General features: G+C 34.5%; 1 protein-coding gene across 1 annotated transcript in view; it reads left to right on the top strand.

The window, feature by feature from the left end:
* CCDC73 (coiled-coil domain containing 73) overlaps positions 1–22,802 on the top strand; it is a 137,823-nt gene that overhangs the window by 79,731 nt on the left and 35,290 nt on the right. Inside the window, exons 8-12 of the mRNA XM_081240508.1 lie at positions 3,805–3,940; positions 4,183–4,262; positions 16,917–17,048; positions 17,563–17,622; positions 19,017–19,121. Coding sequence (XP_081096634.1) covers positions 3,805–3,940; positions 4,183–4,262; positions 16,917–17,048; positions 17,563–17,622; positions 19,017–19,121 — 513 coding nt within the window. The remainder of the gene's footprint in view (positions 1–3,804; positions 3,941–4,182; positions 4,263–16,916; positions 17,049–17,562; positions 17,623–19,016; positions 19,122–22,802) is intronic.

Below are 22,802 nucleotides of genomic sequence, written 5' to 3'. Positions count from 1 at the left end.
AATAAAACGAATGCAACTAAATATGATAAAAATAAACTATAGAACATCAAAATTGATTTGGTCATTGATGAAAATCTTTCCTGCTTTTTTCCCATAATTACTGTGTAGGTGACTATGTTGTGTAACTGAGTTGCCAATAGAGCTTAACGAACAAAATAAAAATTTATCCAACCATCTCTTAGTTATAGTTTATTTATTTTTTGTATATCATTTTCCTTTAAAGAAAAGACTTATAAGAAGGATTTATTTTGTCTTTATTAAATGAAAACAATTTTTCAGTATTGAAGGTTTTGATGAGATTTGGAATTACCACATATTTTCTTTCAGAGTAGAATATTTTTGGACTAAAGACTTGTCTGGAAGTAATCTCCATGATTATAATAATTATATACATCTGTACACATAAAATTTGTAACTTTAGTTTTTTTAAGTAGTATATACCTAATGTTGTGACTAAAAAGGTGAAAGTATCAATATCCTAAGAAAGATGCCATGGGTTTTTAAAAAGTGAGTTTTATAACCCATCGATTTATTTTGGGTTTATATTGAAGAAATTAAAAGGTAATTTGCAAAAACAGGAATGAGGAATATATGAAGTTTATTTTTGGGTTTTGAATCTTTTTCTCTACAATTTACTTATAACAAACTAATTGTTTTAAGGGAAATTAATTTTATCTCCAAAAGTTTTCAAATCAGTCTCTATAAGGAAATAAGAAATGAGGGAAATGAGCAGCTATGGCTTTTATTAGTAAGTATAGTTCTTAAAAGTTGGGTGTAAATGTTATTTTTAAATTATTCCTATTTTAAATGCCTTAAGAGGCTTTTAAGTAAACTTTTAGACCACACACACACACACACACACACACACACACACTTGTAATTATGCATGTGCTGTCTTTCTCTAATCTTGATTTTCAAAGATTAAAATTGTTTAAAATGAGGTACATATGTATTTGGAAAGCAGGCAATCCTGATATTATTTTCTTGTTGACAGTCTTTGCATTTAGTCGTAAAAGTGTATGAAAGAGAAAATAACTTGACCCAATTCAGAGAGGTAAAAAGAACAAAAACACTACATACTTAGCCATTTCTTAGTCATTGCAATAAAGTAATCTTTATTATGCTATAGTATGTAATGTTAAAGTTATAATAACACCATCAATTTAGTTGTATTATTCTTTATAATGTTCTTAGCTTTCTCAGGCAGGTGTTACCAATCTGCTTTTTGTTGTTGCTTCCCAAAGAATTTAAACTATTTGCTGACAGTGATGCAGTTAGTGGCAAGCTGCCCTCTTCATCTCATTATCAAAACTAAATCAGGGCAGCCAAGTAGGTTCATATGTGAACAGTCGCATATAGGCCTGTATGAGCTAATGAGCTGTAGGTGCCCCTTGTGATTTAAATGTCTTTATAGCATTTATCATGGCCATTGTATAGACTAATGTATTTGAAAATCAGAATTGTATCATGCAAACAAATGAAACTGCATTTTAATTCGACTTTGGCTTCAAGCAAAGGATGTTGGGATAGAGTATGTTATAAACTAATCTAATGTGTACAGAGCTCTATGTATGTAGAGAATACATATGAACTCACTTTGATCTTTGCTGCATTTTTACTTAACGGGATTAGTTAACCTTTGCAGGCATTGACAGTATTAATGTGTATTATGTAGTGGATGGTATTCTTATAAAGGCTATCTAAAAATTGATACGACTTGAAAATTTGAAAGAATTCCTTGAATTGAAAAAAATGTCTTTAGACCAATTTTTAGTGAAATTGTATTGGGTTTCTACAGGAGTATAATTCTCTAGAGAATTAAGTGGTATTTGAGAGGAACACAATATGGGTCATTATTGTTCATTGTTTAGTTATTGATAATAGTGACTACCCAGGTAAGCATAAGATCTCGGGGGTAAGTGCACTTGTCAACTTGTTTGAATTTATAACTGCTGCATGCTTAATTCAAATGACTAAGTAGTGAATTTGAAAAGCCCATAGAAGTGCATGAGAAAAATTTAACTCATCTTTCATAACCATTGCCAGTGTACTTATCACTTTGCTTAAAATTGTTTAAAAAAATCTTTGAAAAAGTTAAGATTTTCACCATGTTTGCCAAGTTAATATAGTTAGGTACAACTTAAATTATGATGTGTGTTCCTTATTAATATTAGAGAGGGCTATTCTTAGTCCAAATAAAACTTAATTAGGCTATTGAAGGCACTTTTATCATTTAAGGAATAGTAATAACAAAACATTATATTGTACTTGGTATGTGACAGGCTCTGTTCTTAGTGCTCTGTAGGCATTAATTTGTCTTATCTTCACAACAACCCTATGAGGGAGATACTGTTATAATCTCTATTTTAAAGACAGGGTAGATAATTTTCCGGAGGTCACACAGCAACTAAATTACAGAGACAAGATTTAAACATAGGCAGAATAGCTTTTGACCATTCTACTATACTGCCTGTACTTTGGTGTTAAGCAGTACAAAATGGCTCTGGTTAACTTACGCAAAAGGAAATTTAGTGGAGACACTTGGAATCAATCAGAGAGTCAAGAATGGTTTTGAAAATGAACAGGGACTAGGTTAATTCCAGGGTTTGAGAAGCAGGATGTAGGAACCCAGGACAGAAGAGGTCTCATATCAGTCTGGATAGGATCACCACTGAACTTCTTTAGCTTTATAGTCTCTTTTGCTTAAGATTCAAATTCCAAGAATGTAGAAATCAATTGGTTTATTTGGAGTAATATGCCCTATACTTGACTAGGGGAGAATAGGACCCCTGAATTTGGTCTACTAGATTGTAATGAAGAAGTATTTCAAGAAGTATTTCAAGGAAATACTTGAAACTGTGTTACTTTTGGGTAAGGGAAATAGATTCTGTCCAGGCAAATCTAACAAATTGCCACTGTCAGAACTCTGAGACAACAGTTCATTCAGAAAGTAATTACTGAGTGCCTATTGATGGGCCTACACTGTTCTTTGTTTATCCTCTCTCAGTAGAAACTGAAGTGTGTGGCAGCAATGAATGAAAGTTGTGAAATCAATCAATGATTCTGCTAATGCCAAAATAAAAACTTTTGAAGAGTGTTATTGATTCTGTTACCATAATATTTCTTTTAAAAATTTTAAGTCATTTTTCTAAGTATGGTAAAACAAGCTCCTTTAGCTGAAAGCAGTGAAGGCCCATATTGTATTATATATAGGGTCCAATTTTTACCAACTGTGTCTCCTAGTTTAAGTAAACTTTCTGCTATACTATATTGTCTCCCTATCACTGATAGATATTGTTCTTATTGTTCCAGTTTTTAATGCAGTGAGAAGGTGCTATATTCATTAATATTAATCTCAGAAAATTTATCTGAGTTTTGATAATGCACATTATGATTATGCCAGCTATTAGAGAAAAAACTTTTTTCCTAAATTATCAGGAGTATTACTTTAATAATATTCCCCTCACTTTGCTTAGTGCTGTACTGGACTAATTAACTTTTCGGTAAATAAAACAACCAGTTGATTTTGAAAAAGAAATTATAAACAAGGAAAACATAACCTTAAGTGACTATTTTGTTACAGGAAAAAAAAAATGCTTTAATTTTACCTAGATTTAGAACCTAACTAATATTTCCTCCCTAAGGTGTACTCAGAGAGTACTTTTTCATGACATACTTATGTTAATAACAACAGTTATTAAAAACAAATTGTTATGTATGCTTAATAAATATGTGTGTATGTATATATATATATGTATGTATGTGTAATATATGTATAACATTTAAAATAACTCTTCAAAATAGGAACAAAAAGTCCAGTTACATTTTCTGGCTAAAGATGATCATCAGAAGCAACTGAATGAAATTGAGAAATACTATGCTACAATAACAGGTCAATTTGGATTAGTAAAAGAGAATCATGAAAAGTTAGAACAAAATGGTAGGTGCTATCTTATTTAAACCTAACATATTTAAGAGGAAATGTTTAAATGGACTTATTTATAATGAATAAAATGAACTTATCTGATACTGGTAATAGTAAATGGCAGTTTAATTAATATTATTAAATTCAGTAATAATTATATATATTGCATTGAGGCTATTTTCCTTGTTCATGTTAGTAATATTTCCTTAAAATGTACAGTGAATATAATGTTTTCCTAAGTGTCTTTCATGTTACAGTACAGGAAGCAATACAGTTAAACAAAAGACTTTCAGCTTTAAATAAAAAACAAGAATCTGAAATACGCAGTTTAAAGAAGGTATGATTGATATAGTTTATTGTATTATATAAAACTAGTTTTATGAAATAATACCAGAAAAGTTGGGTGGGTTTTTTTTGTATAAAGATAAATGAAATGTTTTAAATATAGATTTATAAACTTTGAGTTATGATTTCAATAAATGCAATGAATGAATTTGTTCCAACCCATTCAAAATATTGTTTCTTTGACTTGTGAGCAGTGACATGCATTTTTATGGTGATATGAATAACCAATAAGCATTCACTATATGTTAATCTCATTAGCACCTTTCCTTCATTCATTCAACTTTTGAGTGGCTCTGTGTGCCAGGTACTATATGGCACTTAGGGTACAGGTATGAAGAAAATGAAACATGTTCCTGCTTTTTTGAGTTATAGTCCAATGGAGGAGTTACATATAAAACTGTCACACAGATCAAATAATTTAAAACTGTTATAAGTGATATGAAGAAAAAGTAGAGGATGTGATGACATTATCATAGGTGACTTCATTACATTGGGGGTAAAGTGGTGGGGGAGGGAAGAGGATGATGTTTCAGGCAAGGGAACAGCAAAAGCCTTGAGACAGGAAAGAGTTTAATATATTTGAGGAACAAGAAAAAGTCTGGTATGGCTGGAGCATTTTGACTGAAGGAGTGCATTGGATATTTATTGGTAGCTTACTGAGCATCAATATCCCCTTTCTCCTTCCTAAACTTATCCAGATTTTTGTTTTGATGCCTCCAGCTTTAGAGAGGAGCCCTAAATTGGCAGAAGGCCATAAATATATTTCATTACTCTAGCCACAGGAGTGGATAAATGACCTTACCCAGTGATTATAAACCAGGAAGAATGTAACTCCTTCTGGGGCTAGCAGTCATCCTACAATCATGAGAAGCTAAAAAGGAGGAACTTGAAATGTGGATGCCAAATTGCTGTGATATAAAGAAACCTGTTCTTTGATGACATTTTTGAGTTCCTGAATGGACCAACCCTGCACTTGCCCTACCTCTAGACTTTTCAGTTATGTGAGCCAGTAAATCCGCATTATTATTTAAGCCAGTTTCCTTAGGGCCAGTTTAATTTTCCATTATTTGCAACTAAAAATATCCCCACTAATAACAGGGGAGAACATTATGAGAGCAAGGTGAAGTAGGCAAAGCCTTGTTCTTTCTACAGAGAATGACTTATTTCCTTTTCTTAATCTTTTCAAAGCCCCAACTGAAATAATACCACTTTGGACCACCTCCTTATCCCTGAGAGAATTAAGTACCTGTCTTTACTGACACTGAATAAATGCTTTGAAACAACGTTTACTGAGTGTCACTTAAATATCTTTGATTTTCTAAAGTTTGAATATGATATGCCTGGGTTTAATTTTTTTAGTCACTTTTTCTTCTTGATGTTCTCTGAGCTTCTTGGATTGTGGTTTGGTGTCTGACATTAATTTGGGGAAAGTCTCAATCATCAGTGCTTCAAATATTGCTTCTTTTTCTTTCTTTCTTCTCCTTCTGGTACTCCCATTATGTATATGTTACAATTTGCATATGTTACATTAGCTGACCCGCAGGTGATGGATAGTCTCTTATGCTTTTTCAGTCTTTACTCTTTGTTTTCAGTTTTAGAATTTCTATTGTTATATTCTCAAGCTCAGAGATTATTTACTCAACCTTGTCCAGTCTATTATTGAGACCATCAAAGTCATTCTTCGTTTCTGTTGCAGTGTTTTTGATCTGAAGCATTTCATTTTTATTCTTTTTTAGAATTTCCATCTCTCCATTTACATTATCCATCTGTTCTCCCATGTTTTGTCTGTTTTTTTCCATTAAAGCTTTTAGCATATTAATCATAATTTAAAAAAATTTCGGGTCTGATAGTTTTAATATTCCTGCCATATCTGACTGTGGTTCTGAGGCTTCTTCAGTCTCTTCAAATTGTGTCTTTTGCCTTTTAGTATGCCTTGTAATTTACTTGTTGGAAGGCAGACATGATATACTGGGTGAAAGAAACTGAAGTCAATAGGCGTATGGTAATGTAGTGGTAAGGTAGGGGAATGGGTGTCCGATGATTAGATGAGCCTGTTGCCCCTGGACTGTGAATTTCACCAGTGCTTCTCAGTCCCTGCCCACCCACCCTATATGGCACAAGGATGGTTAGAGGGGGCTAGAGTTGGGTATTACCCTTCCCTCAGGTAGTTTAGACTCAGGTCAAATAGTTTCTTCTGAGGGCAGGACTTGTTGATAAGAAAAAAATGAGTTGGTGTATTTCAAAATGGTTACTTTTTCTCTCCTTTTCCTCCTGCTTTTAGCAGGAGGGAATTTTCTCTGATATTCACTATGAGAGGACCTGGAGGTAAAATTTCACAAAAGTTTGAGACCCCCATGACTGTGTCCCACTGAATTTTTTAACTCTGAATTATCCACTCTGAGCCTCTGGGAATTAGTCAATTACAGTTCAATTTTTCCTACAGTGGCATTGGTTCCTGTGGAGGTTTCTGTTTCTGATTCTCTGTATTTACCTGTCCATCTCTCCAGTTTTTGAGGCAGCAGTTTGCCTTATGACCTCATTTGTCTAGCAGATGTAAGAGGAGTTGTTGATTTTCAGTTTGTTCAGCTTTTTACTTGTGGTAGGATCAAGTGGAAACATCTAGCTAAGCTCATTACATGCTGGACCACAAACCAGAAGACCCTCTGTTTTTATATTTAACTATAATTTTACAAAAATTAAAAATTTATTAAGCCAACTTATTATTTACAGAGACACAGGCTTAAGTTTTGAAGAGGAGTGTTTGTGCTACCAGATGAATGACATATACTTTAATATATAATTCAAGAAATCAGGAAATTTTACTATTTTATCTTTTAGTACCATTTCAAGGAAAGCCAGGACCACGTGGGCTAAAGATTGACGTGACTTCTAAATGCTAAGCCAGAGTTCAAAGACCATTAATATTTGTAACTCTGTTATATCTAGGTCTTGTTCTTATAACTGCCAATAAATTGGTTTCATATTCCTTGGACTCTCTCCTTATACCCGAGGGATCAGAAAGTAAGAGCATAGGGGTAGCCCAGTACAGAATATTAGAATGGTAATAAGTGTATGTCCCTAGCCCTTAAAAGTCTTCTGTCTATCTAGCAAACTACCTAAAAGGACAGTTTTTTAAAAATATTTATTTATATATTTATTTGGCTGCATCGGGTCTTAGTTGCAGTGTGCGGGATCGTTGTTGTGGCATGGGGGATCTTTCGTTGTGACGCGTGGGCTCTTTGTTGCGACACACGGGCTTCTCTAATTGGCATGCAGGCTCTCTAGTTGTGGTGTGCGGGCTCTAGAGCGCACAGGCTTAGTTGCCCCCTGGTATGTGGGATCTTAGTTCCCTGACCAGGGATCGAACCCGCGTCCCCTGCATTGGAAGGTGGATTCTTAACCAGTGGACCACCAGGGAGGTCCCAAGAGGACAGTTTATATGTAAAGAATATTTCTTTTCAGTCACATTTAAGAATATTAGAGATGGCTCTTACAATATAAGGAGAAAAAACTGTAATTTGAAAATTTCATCTGTCATTTCAAATCAATTGTTAAATAGACCATTCATTTTTATCAATATAAACTTTGAAAACAAATATAAATAAATAATACTGACTGAGTAGTTGTGAATAAGCACATTTTCAGTGATATCTCTTTGGTTTATTTTTTGTTTAATACTGTTATCAATGTCTTAAGTGGTTAGATCATTAATTTGATGATTATATTAAAATAGTCATGTGCTTTATTCAGTTAGTTTTTGCATTATTATGAAAATATTATACCTCATAAATTTCTCTATTAAATTATGTATTTTTTTCATTAAATAAGGACAAATGTTGCATTGTAACGTAATAGACTATTGTATTTCTAATGTACAGTTTAAGACTGACCTGTAGATGGAGATGAGGCTCATGTAAATCCATGGAGCGTTTCCCTTGCTGGATTTTTGTGAAAGGAGTAAAGAATTTCTCTGTACACAAGTAGAATAGTGTTGCTCATGAGCACACTTGCCCCCTTTTCCCAGGTCTTGCAGCCTTGGCCAGGGCTGCCTTAATGTACTCAGGTGTCATGTGATGGTGGCCTCTGTCTCTATAGAAAGCATTAAGTCAGTAATCATGCTGCTAAATAGTTCTTGGAAGAGAGATTGTAGAGAAGGCTAAGGTGAGAGAATGTTATTACCTTTGAGAGTTCCAAGTTTGAGAAGCTGAAAGGGTAAGAATTTACAGATATATTTTAACAGATAGTTTTTAATATTTCAGACATACTAAGTACAATAATTTTGTAGTTTTTACTGTAGCCTTAATTTTTAACTTTAAGAAAAGTGTTTTCTGTTTTGATTTTCTTTTTCAGAGGCTAATCAAGCCTACTAACATTGTTTTCCATTACTCATTTAACACTTTTAATCATTAATTTTTCCAAAGATAACTTTTATTTTTCTTTTATGCTGTTCTATGATTATGTCCAGGACAGTTAAGTTACTGGTTTGTGATAAGATGGAATTCTTTTTTTTTTTTCTTTTTCCTTTTGTGGAGCAAAGTTAAACAGACCAAACTTATTTGTTAGATAAAACTAAGTATTACAGTTCTGAATGCTGGGTTCACCATTATGGCAATCATGAAGAATTCCTGATACTATCTGTGAGCAGCATTCATAACCTCTGCTATTTGTCTGAGTAAACGTCAGAGGACTCAAGGAGATAGTGATATTTAACAGACTACCTCATACCAGAAGAGGAGGGGTAAAGGAGAAAAGGGCTTGATATTTATGACTCTAGGAACTATAAGTTGTAATTTAATGAGATCAAAGCATGTGCTGCATGCTTATTTGCTGCACTAACAGCTTTGAATAAAATGGTTAGAAAACAGACAATGTACTAAAAGTTCAGGGTATTTAAAAGCTATAAGAGCTATAAAATCAAAAACATATCTTCAGTCGAAAATCATTTTGTGAAGGTTTCTGCTTTTAATTTAATATGCTCTTAAGATTACATAATTAATAATAAGAGAAAAAGAAAGACATAAGAAATGATTAGTTTTTACTTTTGTCAGCCACATACTGGGTTTTTGCCCCTTGCCACTCCCTTCCCACTTCCCTGTTGTTTCATAACAGTTATTGTAATAGGAATTATGTATTTTAGAGTATCTTCTATAAAACTTAGCTGATTACAACAGCTCCATGCTTTCAGTTGTGGAAAAATGTATTGACAGAAAGACATAAGACATTTGTTGCACTTTGTAACCTAGACAGAAGAAAAACTTTTAGAAAACCAATCCTTTTTTTTAATTCAGAGAATTGTAAACTACTTTAAGTTTTAGCCATATACCTCAGTTTAATTATATTTTTATCAATAGGACATTGTATCTTAGGAGTGAATCTAGAACAGATCACTAATTTAAAACAAGCCATCTAATTAATTTCTAAGTTGTTTACTTTATACAGGTGTATCTTGCTCCAGGAAAACCCAATATAAAAAAATTTAAAATTCAGAAAAATTGTTGGAAGTTTTCTTTTAAAAATTACCATTTTAGTGCACAAAAAAGCAGCTTGAAAGCAAGGTTTTAGAACACCATGTGCAAAGCAGAGAAAGATGTACATTATTTTAAACCTAATGTCATTGGTGTCCTTTAAAAAAATCAGTTCAGCATAAAAGATTTTTTATTACTCAGGTGGTGTTTGACTAAATAACAAGTAACAACATAAATATTAGTCAAACATCCTGAAAATCTGAGTTGAGATTAAAACTTTGAGGTGCTCTAACAGATATTTTTCCTTTGAAATAATCTCCTAAATTTTTAAAAGCTTAAGTTAATTGCTGAAATGACTGTCTTTATTTTTATATCCTTCAGTGCGCATAGTCAATTTAACTATCATCCTGTTTTTGAATGTTTATCCAGGGTGGATAAATAAGATCAATAAATTCTTTTATTCAGAAAGTTTGTTGAGTCAATGACCATATGGCTTATGAACTAGAATGTTTTATTATATTGTCTTATGTCTGTAATTGTTGTTTTCTAGAAGATTCTTGGATCTGAATTTGTAATGCAGAATTAACCCATTTTAATCTCACAAGTTTAGGGCTGTTGATTAAGACAGTCAAGGTTCTAGCCCCAAAATATGCTGTTCTTTTAAAGTTAGCATAATGTTAGTGACTCACCACCTACTATGCTTTATTTTTTTATTATCGGTAAGAAAATTGTAGTGGTCTGTTCACATTTGAATGAGGAGCATCTATTTGTAACATGGTGGTCTACAGGGTTGTGGTTGTTACCTTGATCAGGGGAAGCCATCTGGTTCAATCAGTGATTAAACCCCCAGCACTGTACTTTTCCTATATGCTATACAATATACTTAGCACTATACTACGCCTACCACTTTCTATACAATTTTACAAATTGACTATGAACTATTGTGTCATTAACAATAGTCTTATTTGGCTGACATTGACTGCTGTCATCAAGTATTTTTATTGCCATTTGCTTTATCCTGAATAAATCAACTTTGATTTCATCAAATCTTATTTTAGGCAAAGGTGTCACATTTTTTTGATATCATGTTCATCACTCTTTTCTTCTTATGTTCATTAAAATTTTTAGTTCTTCTTAGATCCCTGACTGTGTTAAGGTTCTATGGGATAAGTATGAAACGTGGTTCTTTTCCTTGAGGAGTTCATACTCTACAAAAAAACTCTTATTGTAATTAGTTATGAAATAATGAATCTTAATTCTTTAAATAAAGAATACTTAGTTATTCATAACACCATTAGGACTTCAGACCACTTTATTCTAAAAGTAGAGAAAATAATCATAGAATCCCTTGAATTCACCTTAGTAGTAATAACAGGTAACAATGCCTAGAACGTAGTAGATGTTCAACAAATACTTGTTGCATAGATTATTACATGCCAGGCACTTTGTTAGTTTTTTTAAAAATTATATCTCCATTTTACAGATGAGGAACTTGAGGCAGAATGCATTTAAGTAAGTTACCTAAAGTTACACAACAAGGAAAATAGAGTGAGATTTGGAACCCAAACGAATTTGGCTCCAGAACCTGTGATCTTAACCATTCTACTGGTAACAGTAACAGTATAAGCAATTCATCCACATAAGTTTCTTCTCTGCTTCATTCACCATTAGAAAGTATATGTTTATTAAAAGGGGAAGTTGCTAATATTCATCGTCCTAAGCTACTAGGTCCCCATAGACCTTGATTCTGCATGTCTAGACTAGTGTTTCCATTACCTTGAAACTCATCATTAAATACTGCTTCCTTTGGGCTCTGTCATTCAGCCCTTCTCCTTCTCCAACCAGAGCATCCTTTTCTATCACCTGTACCATTTACACACCACACTCTGTTCTTAGATTGACCTCTAGTCTTTTAGTTTCCATTACTTCACCCAGTCCATTGGCCTATTCCTGCCTACACATAATTCCCTGCATAATATTTCTCATTTATTCTGTTCATTTTAACTCATACTTTACCTTTTTTCTCTAAAACTAAACCTTTCAACTATAGTCATCCTAAGGAGGTACGTAACTTAGATCATACTAGTGTTGCTTTTCTCCTTATATTCTCATTTGCAATATGAATTTAATGATACCTGCCTTTCCTGTTTTATATATGTGTAAAAAATATAAAATAATATGTGGAAAAGCACTTCAGAAAGTTTAACATGCTTAGAAATTTATGGGATTATTGTTACTTGCAAGTGAAAGTAGGTTAAAATTAAGCAAATTTTGGTGGTGCAGTTTTTCTGCACCATAACTATAGGTGAGTTATATGCATAGGCTTTCAAGACAACTAAAGGATTGCCTCATCTGATAAATTTTCTATGAGATAGGAAGGTCTGAAATTTCTTCCAACTCATTAATTGCTTTTTCCCCCTTCATGCTTGAATTATATTCTATTTCTACAATGACTAGTTCTCTCCCAACTATTTGTCATCTTCAGATCTTCTCTAAATTTCATGGGATCATAAGGATCATCTGATCTACTGGTTTTTATCTTTCTTTGAGTTGTAGAACCTTCTATTAGAGATGTGGAAGCTCAGTATTAAAACAAAGTAGAGCTACTTGTGCTTGAAGGGAGAGTTTTAGGAATGCTGGAGCCATGCCAGTTGGCTCTTTCTTCTCTATCAGCAGCTGTGGAGGAGCTCCATGGAATCTCTAGGACTTCTCAGAGCGCAATTTAAAAACTTAACTGGATCCAACAGTTAGTTGAATTATTCAAAGTCAAACATCTTGTAAAAAAGTCTCCATTTATCCTCACTTTGTACTGTATACTATTTGTAGTCAGTAATATTCTAAACCTATAAATTTTATAATGTTAGTTGAAATTCTTCATGTAGTGGATATTGTGATAATTCCTCAACATCTAGTGCGCACCTCATATGATCAGTCTGTCTCTAAGCCAATTAATATTATCTCCATTCCTTATGCCAGTATTTGGTTCAGGAATGAGCATGTGATCTAATTCTGGCTAGCAGGAAGTGGTTCAAAGAAAAATTTTCTAACTCTTTAGTAAGAGTTCCAGGAAGAGACAGTTGCTGTGGAATACCTAAATTACCTCTTGCTACAGAATATATTTCATTATTATTTAATGGTTTAAGTATGGTTTTCTGATAGTTGTAACCAAAGCATCCTAACTTATACTGACAATTCATGCTTTTCATTACAGAATATTGTATTTTGTACAAAATGATGTTTAAAATATAAAATATATTAATTTTGAAGATCTGTGTGATAGTTCACTTTTTAAGGGTCTTTGGGTACAAATAAATTCCTCAGGTTCCCAGATGATCTTTTTTTTTTTCCGATTCCTCCAAAGCTGTATCATAACATCTCTTTCTTTTCTTCATATTCTTTTTTTCAATTAGCTCATCCTCCTTAATTCCATCATTCACTTCATGTAGATGACTTCATATCTATATTTCTAGCCTCACATTTCTTTTAATCTCCAGTTCTGTATTTTCAACTGCCTGCAGGTCATCGCCTTTTATGACTTACTGTAACTTCAGGGTCACCCATTGGATTGATTCTTTATTCTCCCCATCCTTCCTCCTCCCCCTGCCAAAAAAAAAAATCATACAACTCTCCTTTCAAAGGAAACCATCTTGCTGCCTATGAAGGTGAACCATCACTGATACCTTGAAACTTCATTTGAGGGAATTCATCATATGTAACCTTTTATAATTTGAAAACTAATGAATGAATGATTTTTTTAGAACAGTAACAGCCTATGGCTTAGGCTTACTGATTTGTGCTTTTTGGCTTTCTTAAGAGTCAATCTCAGAATATTGTCCCTCTCTTATATCTTGTCTTTAATAGATTTTTCATCTATTTCATCAGTGAAGCAGATTTTTCATTTCCTTTCCATTTTCATGCATCTCTATTTCACATTTCATGATCTCTTATTTCTTCTAGCTTCATCTAAATGCTTTGAAATCATCTTTTTTCCTTCATTTCTTTTGTCTATTCAATTATATCTTCCTTTAGAATGTCTCATTTTTTATTATCCATTTCTCAATGGTATAGACATTCATCATCTCATGCCTGGATTAATAAAATAACCTTGTAGCCAGTGTTCTATTCTCCAGTTTTTATTCACTCTTTTTGCTAGACTAACTTTACTAAGTTACTAGTTTAATATTGTTGCTTCTACCTGCCTGACACATGCTAGATACTTAGCATATGTAGAAGGAATGATAAATTGAATAGTTTTCCTTTGTCTACCAAATCAAGTCCAAAACTTTTTTTTCCAGCTTTATTGAGATATAATTGACATATAACACTGTTTAAGCTTAAGGTGTACAACATGTTGATTTAGTCCCAAACTTTTTAAATTGGCTTTCCAGAACTTCCATGGTCTGGTCCCATTTTACATCTTCAACATTGTTTCCTACTACTTCCTAATAAGCATCTTCCATTCTGTTTAATCCAAAATCTTTGTTGCCATTATCATAATTCTTAATTTTCCTTATCTTTTTACCTTTTCTCTCCTCCATATTCCCTGCCCCAACTTGAAATGCCTTCTCTCAACTTACTTGTATTAAATAAACAGGATTGAGGCAGGAAACAGATGGAACATTGGTATGGGAAATTGAGAAAAGTTTGATGAAAGAGCTATTTACAGAGTTGTAGGCAGAGTTAAGGGAAACCAACAAGGGATAGAAGCTAGACCTGATGGTGGCAAGCAAAGGAAGCAGATGCTGGAACCTAGAGGGAGCTATAGGTAAAGCTGTAGAAGAAAGCTACAGTTCAGAAGCTGTGACCTTTGGTAAAGGTACAGAGTTATTGCCAATTTGTTGTCATGTAGGGAGGGAGCTGGGGAAACACCTCCATCTCTCTCTCTTCCCAGCATACTGATTTACTGATGCCTCCCAGAGATTGAACCCCACAAGCCAGAGGGAAGGGAGCTTGCTTGCTATATCCACAGATGCCACACAGGCCACAGAGAAAGTGGAGGGTGAATCAGGAGCGACAAATGAAGGATATCCAGTATACTACTCATTCTTCAAGGCCTACGTCCTTCATTCAAACTTCTTTAATTATTCAGTACATGCTGATTGTTCTCTTTGTACATTATTTTGTCTGCCTGCTTTCCTAAGAATAAAGCCGTATCTCTTAACCCAGGCGGTTACTTTAGCAGTCATTTTATGTAGTGCACATATCTAAAGGGAGTATGTGAACTAAGACGAATGAATCCATTCTCCTGGATTTTGGACTAGGGGTTAAAAGGTAATCAGTCAGGCAAGTTTCCCTCTAGGTGGCTGAGGTTATAACATGTAGAACTCTGGAGGTATCGACAGCCCTGTTTTCTGCCGTTCCTTTTTCAGCTTCCTTGATACCACATTCTCTTGGTTTTCTTCCTGCCTCAGTTGACTGTATTTCTCAGCCTTCTGTATTAGCAGCTTCTTTAATCCATGAATCTTGGAGTTCTTTAAGACTCAGTCATTTGTCATCATCTTTCCTCTAACTAATTACTAAGTGACTGCACCTGTTTCCATAGCTTTACATACTATTTAAAAACTGATACATGAGAAATGTGTTTATTTTAGAAAAAAAGAGAAAACACCTAACAGAAAAATGAAGAAAATAAAAATTTCCTGTAATCTCACCACACTAATGAACCAACTTCGGTTCTTAAATACAACCTTTTAAAAATTGAAGTATATTAATCAAGATTCATAATTGTAAGATGATTTTTTTCAGCAAAGGAATTTGGATGTTGGTCATCTCAGACTTGGAAAATTGTCAGAAACAAGAGAAGGTATATAACCAACTTCCACTACTAAGTTGTTGTACACTGCAGCTTGTACCATCACTGTTGACCATAGTAGATACTGCTACTGCTACAGCAGTATCACTGTTGTCCATGGAAGGTTGAAGTTACTAGCACAGCCCCTGCTATCCACCAACAGAAAGGTTTGCAACAGTTCTTGTTCCTGTGTTTAGTTCCTGATCCAATACCCAAGACAGGTGCTTCTGATTAGCAGAGCCTGGTGTCATGCTTATAAAGCTAGTATTTGGCATTTCCGGCTTCTCTAGTGGGCCTTCAGAATTCAAAGGGAGTTCAGGTGCTGTGTAATCAAGAATGTGAAAATCAGATCCTTGAGTATTTAATATAGTCAATATACACAGAACAGCAGTACAATAAAGTACACACCATTCAGAAGTTGTTGTTTCGGGATTTAAATGTGTTTGGATGTATCTGTTAAACTCAGTGGACATATAACTTCACAGTGAAGACTTCTCTTGTATCCCCTTCAAGTCTATCCTCTAAAATGATGGCAGAGTTATTCTTCTAAAATGCAAACCTTGTTACGTCATTCTCTTATTTAAAATCCTTCAGTGGTTAATTCCTCATTGTCTATAGGATAAAATTAAAACTCTTTAGCTTGGCCTACAAATCTTTCAATATTTGAATTTTGCCAAATTTCTAGTCACAACTACTAGTACTCTACTCCTCCCCCTTACCCATAACATATTAGCTCCAACCATATCATATTAGTTCTGTTTCCCTGAAAAATGTGCTCTTTCATGTTTCTGTACCTTTCTGAATCTTTTTGCCTGGAATATCTACTCATTTTTTTGTTCTCTTCAAAAATTTATCTTTGAAGACTCAGTTCAAATACCACTTTCCTGTGTAATGCCTTCTTGATGCCCTCAACCAAACTGTTTCATTCTTTATACTTCTATACATTCCTTCCTGTATTATAGCACTCATCACGTTATAATTATTTCTTACATAAATTTTTCTTATTAGCTGCTAATAACTTGGGAATTGATAATCTTTTATATCATGTATTTATCTTAAAAGATTTTTGTTGAATAAGTCATCAGTGAAAACACCCTGCTTCTGGTTGGTTAGTTCATTTAGTTCGTGTATTCTTTTTGAGAACAAAGATCATGCATTCTATCTTTGTGTCATTGCGTTTGCCTATTCCATAACTACAAATAGCATTGGCTAATTATCTTGCAAGGAAACTAGGGAAAAAGAACCTTGATGGGCAACTAGTAGTATCTTAATATATGAAATATAGTAAATTATAGTGATAGGTTTAAAATGAACTTTAAAACTGTCAGAAAAGTGCCTTGCTTTGATGAAACATGTACTGAATTATCTGTTTGATGTTTCTTACATTAAGGAACTTAAAAAAGTAACCTCAGACTTGATAAAGACCAAGGTCACATGTCAACAACATAAGATGGGAGAAGAAAACATCAGTTTAACAATTAAAGAACAAAAATTTCAAGAACTTCAAGAAAGACTCAAAATGGTATTTAATTAAATATATTCATGTTTATAAAATGAACATTTTTGTAAAATTTATGAGATATATAAACAAATAAGAGGATTATAATACAAAAACGTTCCTTTTTTGTAGAGTTAATATATATAGTAAAAAAGATTTTACAAATTTAAAAAAAATTGCTAGATAATTTTTGGCATTATCAACAAAACTTTAGGATAATAAAATTTAGCTATAACCACTTTATTTTCACTTTAATATGGTATCAGGTAATCTTCTGGTATAATGGTATCCTCAGGAAAGCTTTTGGAGATGAGAAATTCTATAGTTTCTAACATTAATGTTTATAAGTTTGCACCAGCCTGTACTGGGTATCTAACACCATCTTCAGTTCACTAGAGTCACTGCTTCAACAGTAAACAAACATTGGTTCTCTGGAGTAATAATAGGTCATCACACTCCCAAATTTGTTAAGCACTGAATTGAATGTATAATTTGCTGAATTTTGTATCATAACTTTAAAATTATTCACATTTTTTAGGAATTGGAATTAAATAAAAAGATTAATGAAGAGATTACCCATATTCAAGAAGAAAAACAGGCAAGCAATCATAAGATAATTTGGAAGCCAGTAAATATTTTAAAAACCAAATACAATGTGGGAAATAAACTAAGTTAAGTAACAAATGGAATCATGCCTAGGTCAATTCCTAGCACATAGTAAGCACTCAGTTGGTGTATATTGAATGGATACATGTGTACCTCTTTTAACCAGGTCTCACCTATACTCCCATTAAAAAATAAATCAGAGGAGAAATGGGGAGATGTTCATCAAAAGATACAAACTTCCAGTTGTAAGATGAGTTAGTTCTGGGGATGGAATGTATAGCACGATGACTTTAGTTAAAAATACTGTATCATATATTTGAGAATTGCTAAGAGAGTAGATTTTTTTTTATGAGACTCCGAAGACATATTATTTTTAAAGTATTTATTTAGTTAGTTGAGGTATAGTTGATTTACAATGTTATATTAGTTTCAAGTGTACAACATAGTGGTTCAAAATTGTTATAGATTATACTCCATTTAAAGTTATTATAAAATATTGACTATATTCCCTGTGCTGTACAATATATCCTTGTAGCTTATTTATTTTATACGGAGAGTCTTAAATGTTCTCACCCACCACATACAAAAAACTTGGTGATTATGTGTGGTGATAGAGATTTTAACCTTATTGTGTTAATTATATCACAATAAATATGTGTATCAGATCATCACGTTGTACACCATAAGCTTACATGTTATATGGCAATTATATCTCAATAAAACTGGAAAAAAGATTACATTAAAATATTTTATAAATAAATAAAATAAAAAGAATAAAAATAAATTAGTTTTTTTCCTTAGTTTGGACCACTAGCAGATAATTATTTAAATGTATGTATGCTTAGAGCATGCATTTACAGGACATTATACTCTCATTTGCATTTATTTGATATTTATACTTATTCTATTCTAAAAAAAGATATGTGAAAGAAAATTTCTCCTGTTTCTTTTTTTTTCTCTTCTGCTTTTCCTCTGTTTGATTCTGAATGCATACCATTGCCATCCTAGCCCACCAGCAGTGATATATTTTAGTAGTGATAATATTTACCATTTGGGGGGAAAACCAACAAAAGTTTTAGTTTTGAATTCTTTACATTTTTCAGTAGTGTCACAGAATTCGTGGTCCATTTCAAAAACTTTGTTAATTATTTGAGGACCTCTTAGAAATAATACTTTGTAAGAAATCATGTAATACAAATTATGTTAAATATTAAATTAATAAAATATGTCATTAGTTTATTTCAGTATATTGTTTATTATGGCATTGAAATTAAACTGTAAAGATAATAAGAAACTACAAAATATATTTTTAAGAATGAGTTTAGAAACATACCTACTGCCTTAAAACTTTTTCAATTAATATGTCGTATTTATACTTTTTTATAGGACATCATCATTTCTTTCCAACAATTGCAGCAGTTACTTCAGCAACAGACTCAAGCTAATACTAAAATGGAAGAAGAATTGAAGGTGCTAAAAGAAAATAATCAGGATATATATACATATCCTGATTTTATATATATATATATATATATTAGTATATTTTCATCTAATGAGTTTTTTTTTTACCTGTTTAGTTGCATTCGTCTGTCCAACTTTATCTGAGATCATTTTGAATTTTAAGGGTAAAATATTGGTCTCCTTCATCAGCTTGTTATCAATGCCCAAAGTAATGAGCATTTATTTTATTTTATTTATTTATGTTTTCCCCAGCTTTTTTTTTTTTTTTTTTTTTTTTTTGCGGTACGCAGGCCTCTCACTGTTGTGGCCTCTCCCATTGCGGAGCACAGGCTCCAGACGCGCAGGCTCAGCGGCCATGGCTCACGGGCCCAGCCGCTCCGTGGCATGTGGGATCTTCCCAGACCGGGGCACGAACCCGTGCCCCCTGCGTCGGCAGGCGGACTCTCAACCACTGCGCCACCAGGAAAGCCCTCTCCAGCATTTTTTAATGAAAATTTTTGAACATACAGGAATGTTGAGAGAACTGTATCATAAATAATCATACACCTACCACCTAGATTCTACAATTAATATTTTACCTATTTGCTTTATCATATGTTTCTCCACCCCTTTTTTATTATATGCATTTCAAAGTAAATTGCAGTCATCCGTACACTTCACCCTTAACATATTACATCATGAGCATTATTAAATAGAGTTCAGTATTTGACAGATCTTTTGTTTGCTTTTTGAGGTAAAATTTATGAGCATGTTTTAACATTTAAGTTGCTAGTTAAATGTTCAGTTTTATCAAGTAACTGATTTAATTTTGTAGCAGAGTGGATGGGTTTGTGTGGGTTTTTTTCTGTGTCTTAGAATTGTGGCCAAGATCCAAAACTGAAAATAAAAGGTGACAAGTGTCACCACATTCTAGGAGAGGAATCCGTGACCTCACAGAAATGGAGGGGGGCAGCTCCCTCTTCACAGGAACATGATAGAACTGGCCCTGTTACCATACAATCACCCCATCATCCTCTTCCCAGTATATATATGAAAATGATTGCGGAGGAGAAGTTATGCCCACTGATGTTTTGGGAGTGAAAGTTCATTAAGAGAGATTTTTCTCTTACATCCCTAGTGGAGAGAGATGCACTTCCCCTCATGAATCTAAGTGAAGGAGTCTACAGGAAAATCGTGTAAAAATTGGGGTACAAAAAGGGGAAACCTCCATCTTGTTTTTTAGATGGATGCTTGAGATGCTATTGAAACCTGAAGGTCCACTGTGGTGTTGCCAGTAAAATGTGATAAGTTCATGTGGGAGAACTTGACATATGTTTCTTGAAGTTTTGAAGTGTATACCAAGAACGTATAGACTGATGCCCAGTGCTAGTCTAGAAATTTCAAGGAGGAAAGTTTTTGGAGTAATCTGTTCCAGTGGAGCTTGAAGTGTATATTATGCTTGTTCTAATGCTATATGGCCCTGGAAGCGTGCAGAATTGAGAACATAGTGGTTCCTTGGCTCCACGTGAAGGCATGTGGAGGTTAGTGGAAGAGCAGGAACTGTCAAGTGATGGGATGTCCAACTCAAGAGAAGGCGTTGGGGACATGTTCCACTGGGGTGGCCAGTGGAAAATATTTGTGCGTCTCTGAAGGGATTCTTGGTAATCAAGGGTGGAGCTGAACATTTCCCAAGAAAAGTACATTCACCTCCCACAAAAAGACCACTCTCAGCAGAGGCCTGGGCCAGCTTCATGGGAATGTAACCAGTACAGTTGCATAAAGCCCAGAGGAGCCTTGAGTTTCAGGTTTAATATTCTGTGGTCACTGTCTTAACTTTTTTTTTTAAATTAATTAATTTATTTAATTTATGTTTGGCTGCGTTGGGTCTTTGTTGCTGTGTGCAGGCTTTCTCTAGTTGCGGCGAGCGGGGACTACTCTTCATTGCGGTGTGCCGGCTTCTCATTGTGGTGGCTTCTCTTGTTGCAGAGCACGGGCTCTAGGCATGGGCTACAGTAGTTGTGGCTCGTGGGCTCTAGAGCGCAGGCTAAGTAGTTGTGGCGCACAGGCTTAGTTGCTCCACAGCATGTGGGATCTTCCCGGACCAGGGCTCAAACCCATGTCCCCTGCATCAGCAGGCAGATTCTTAACCACTGTGCCACCAGGGAAGCCCCTTTTTAAACTTTTATATTTGAATATATGTTTTCTAAATTAAGTCTGATGAGAAAATGGAGCATGTGCTGGGGCTTGAAGCCTCAACTCCAGCGTTCTCCTGCCTCCTACTGCCTACCAGGAACCATTCTTGGCTGCTGACTCTTCTACCCTTCGGTGCCCTCGGCCCGGCACAGCCTTAGCCTCCCTGCTCCTGTCTTGCCACTGCTGTGAGTCGACTGGGTCACATTGGTGGGTAGAGGCCTGTGTTCTCTTGTTGCCCTTTAACACAGGTGGAGGCCTAGATGTAGCAGGGAGGGTCTGAGCTGAGTACATGTGCCCTGCAGCATCCTCTGTCCCAGGTTGGCAGTGGCCCGGCACATTAGGTAGGTGCCTTGGCAGGGAGTGAGTCCCCAATCCAGGTACTGAGTTGCATCCCTGCCTGGCAGTTGCAGTCCTTTAGAGTTACCCACCTGCCATAGGTTGGGGCAGAGGAACCATGGGATGGAGAGACTGACTTCACCAACTTCATCCAGGACATAATACATAGGTCTAACAGCTTGTAGGAGGTAGAACCCAGTGCTGAGTCGTGTGGTGAGGCCCTTAGGCATCTGTGAGGGTCTGCCTTTGGCCTGTGAATATTCCAGGGGACCATAGCATTAAGTAGAAAATAAAAAGCACCATGGTAGGTAGATAGGAAGGAAAAAAGAGAGGGGGAGAGAGAGAAAGAGGGAGGGAGGAACCAAAAAGAAAAAACGTTTTGTATCTAAGTGTCTTTAATTTCTAGCACCCGACCCCAGAAATTATGCTGAGTCCATCATTATTGAATGAAACCAAACTTAACCTGAACAATGAAACACTTATCTTCTTACCATTGATGTTCTATGACTAGTCATGTAAAGAGAGCTTTGCCTTCCTCTTTTCTTTTGCCTGTCCCCCAGTACTAGGGAGAGGAAAGAGGATGCTAGAGCCAAATCTCTCCCTTCTTGTAATGCTTTCACCTACTCCAATAAAAGATTAGTTTAAAAAAATTTCTCTTAAAGTCCAGTTATCAGCAAATATCTCCCCCCTCACCTCTTCTACCCACCCTATAGATGCATAACTTGGACTGTTTCTCTAAGGTGTTGAACCTTCTCTCAAGAAACATATGATATAATTTATCCAAAATATTGATGAGTAGCAGTTGTCAGGATTGTCTGATAACTTTCAATCCATTTAAAGGAGTTGATGCATAGATTTTTAGGATGATCAAAATGTTAGAGATTAGCCAGTCCATCCATTTCATTTTGTGATGAAATAGAGATCCACTAAATGTAAGCAGTGTAGTTCAAGGCCCTATAATTAGTGGCAAAACCAGAATTAAATCTTTGTCTTGATTCTACTTCAGCACTATTTCTACAACATTACATTGTTAAGATATTTTTTCCTAGATCTATGAGAACTGCCATTCTAGTTACATCAGTTATACAAAGACTGCAACTTTCAAATTGTCCTTCATTGGCTCTAAATCCAATATTTATGTATTGTTGAATTCTACAGGGCCTACAGTAGTCATAAATATATGTAGTCATGTGTTTCTTTGAG

Source organism: Mesoplodon bidens (assembly GCF_964165515.1).
Source record: "Mesoplodon bidens genome assembly, chromosome: 7".
In the NCBI taxonomy this organism is placed as follows: Eukaryota; Metazoa; Chordata; class Mammalia; order Artiodactyla; family Ziphiidae; genus Mesoplodon; species Mesoplodon bidens.
This window is presented reverse-complemented; position numbering and strand designations above follow the sequence as displayed.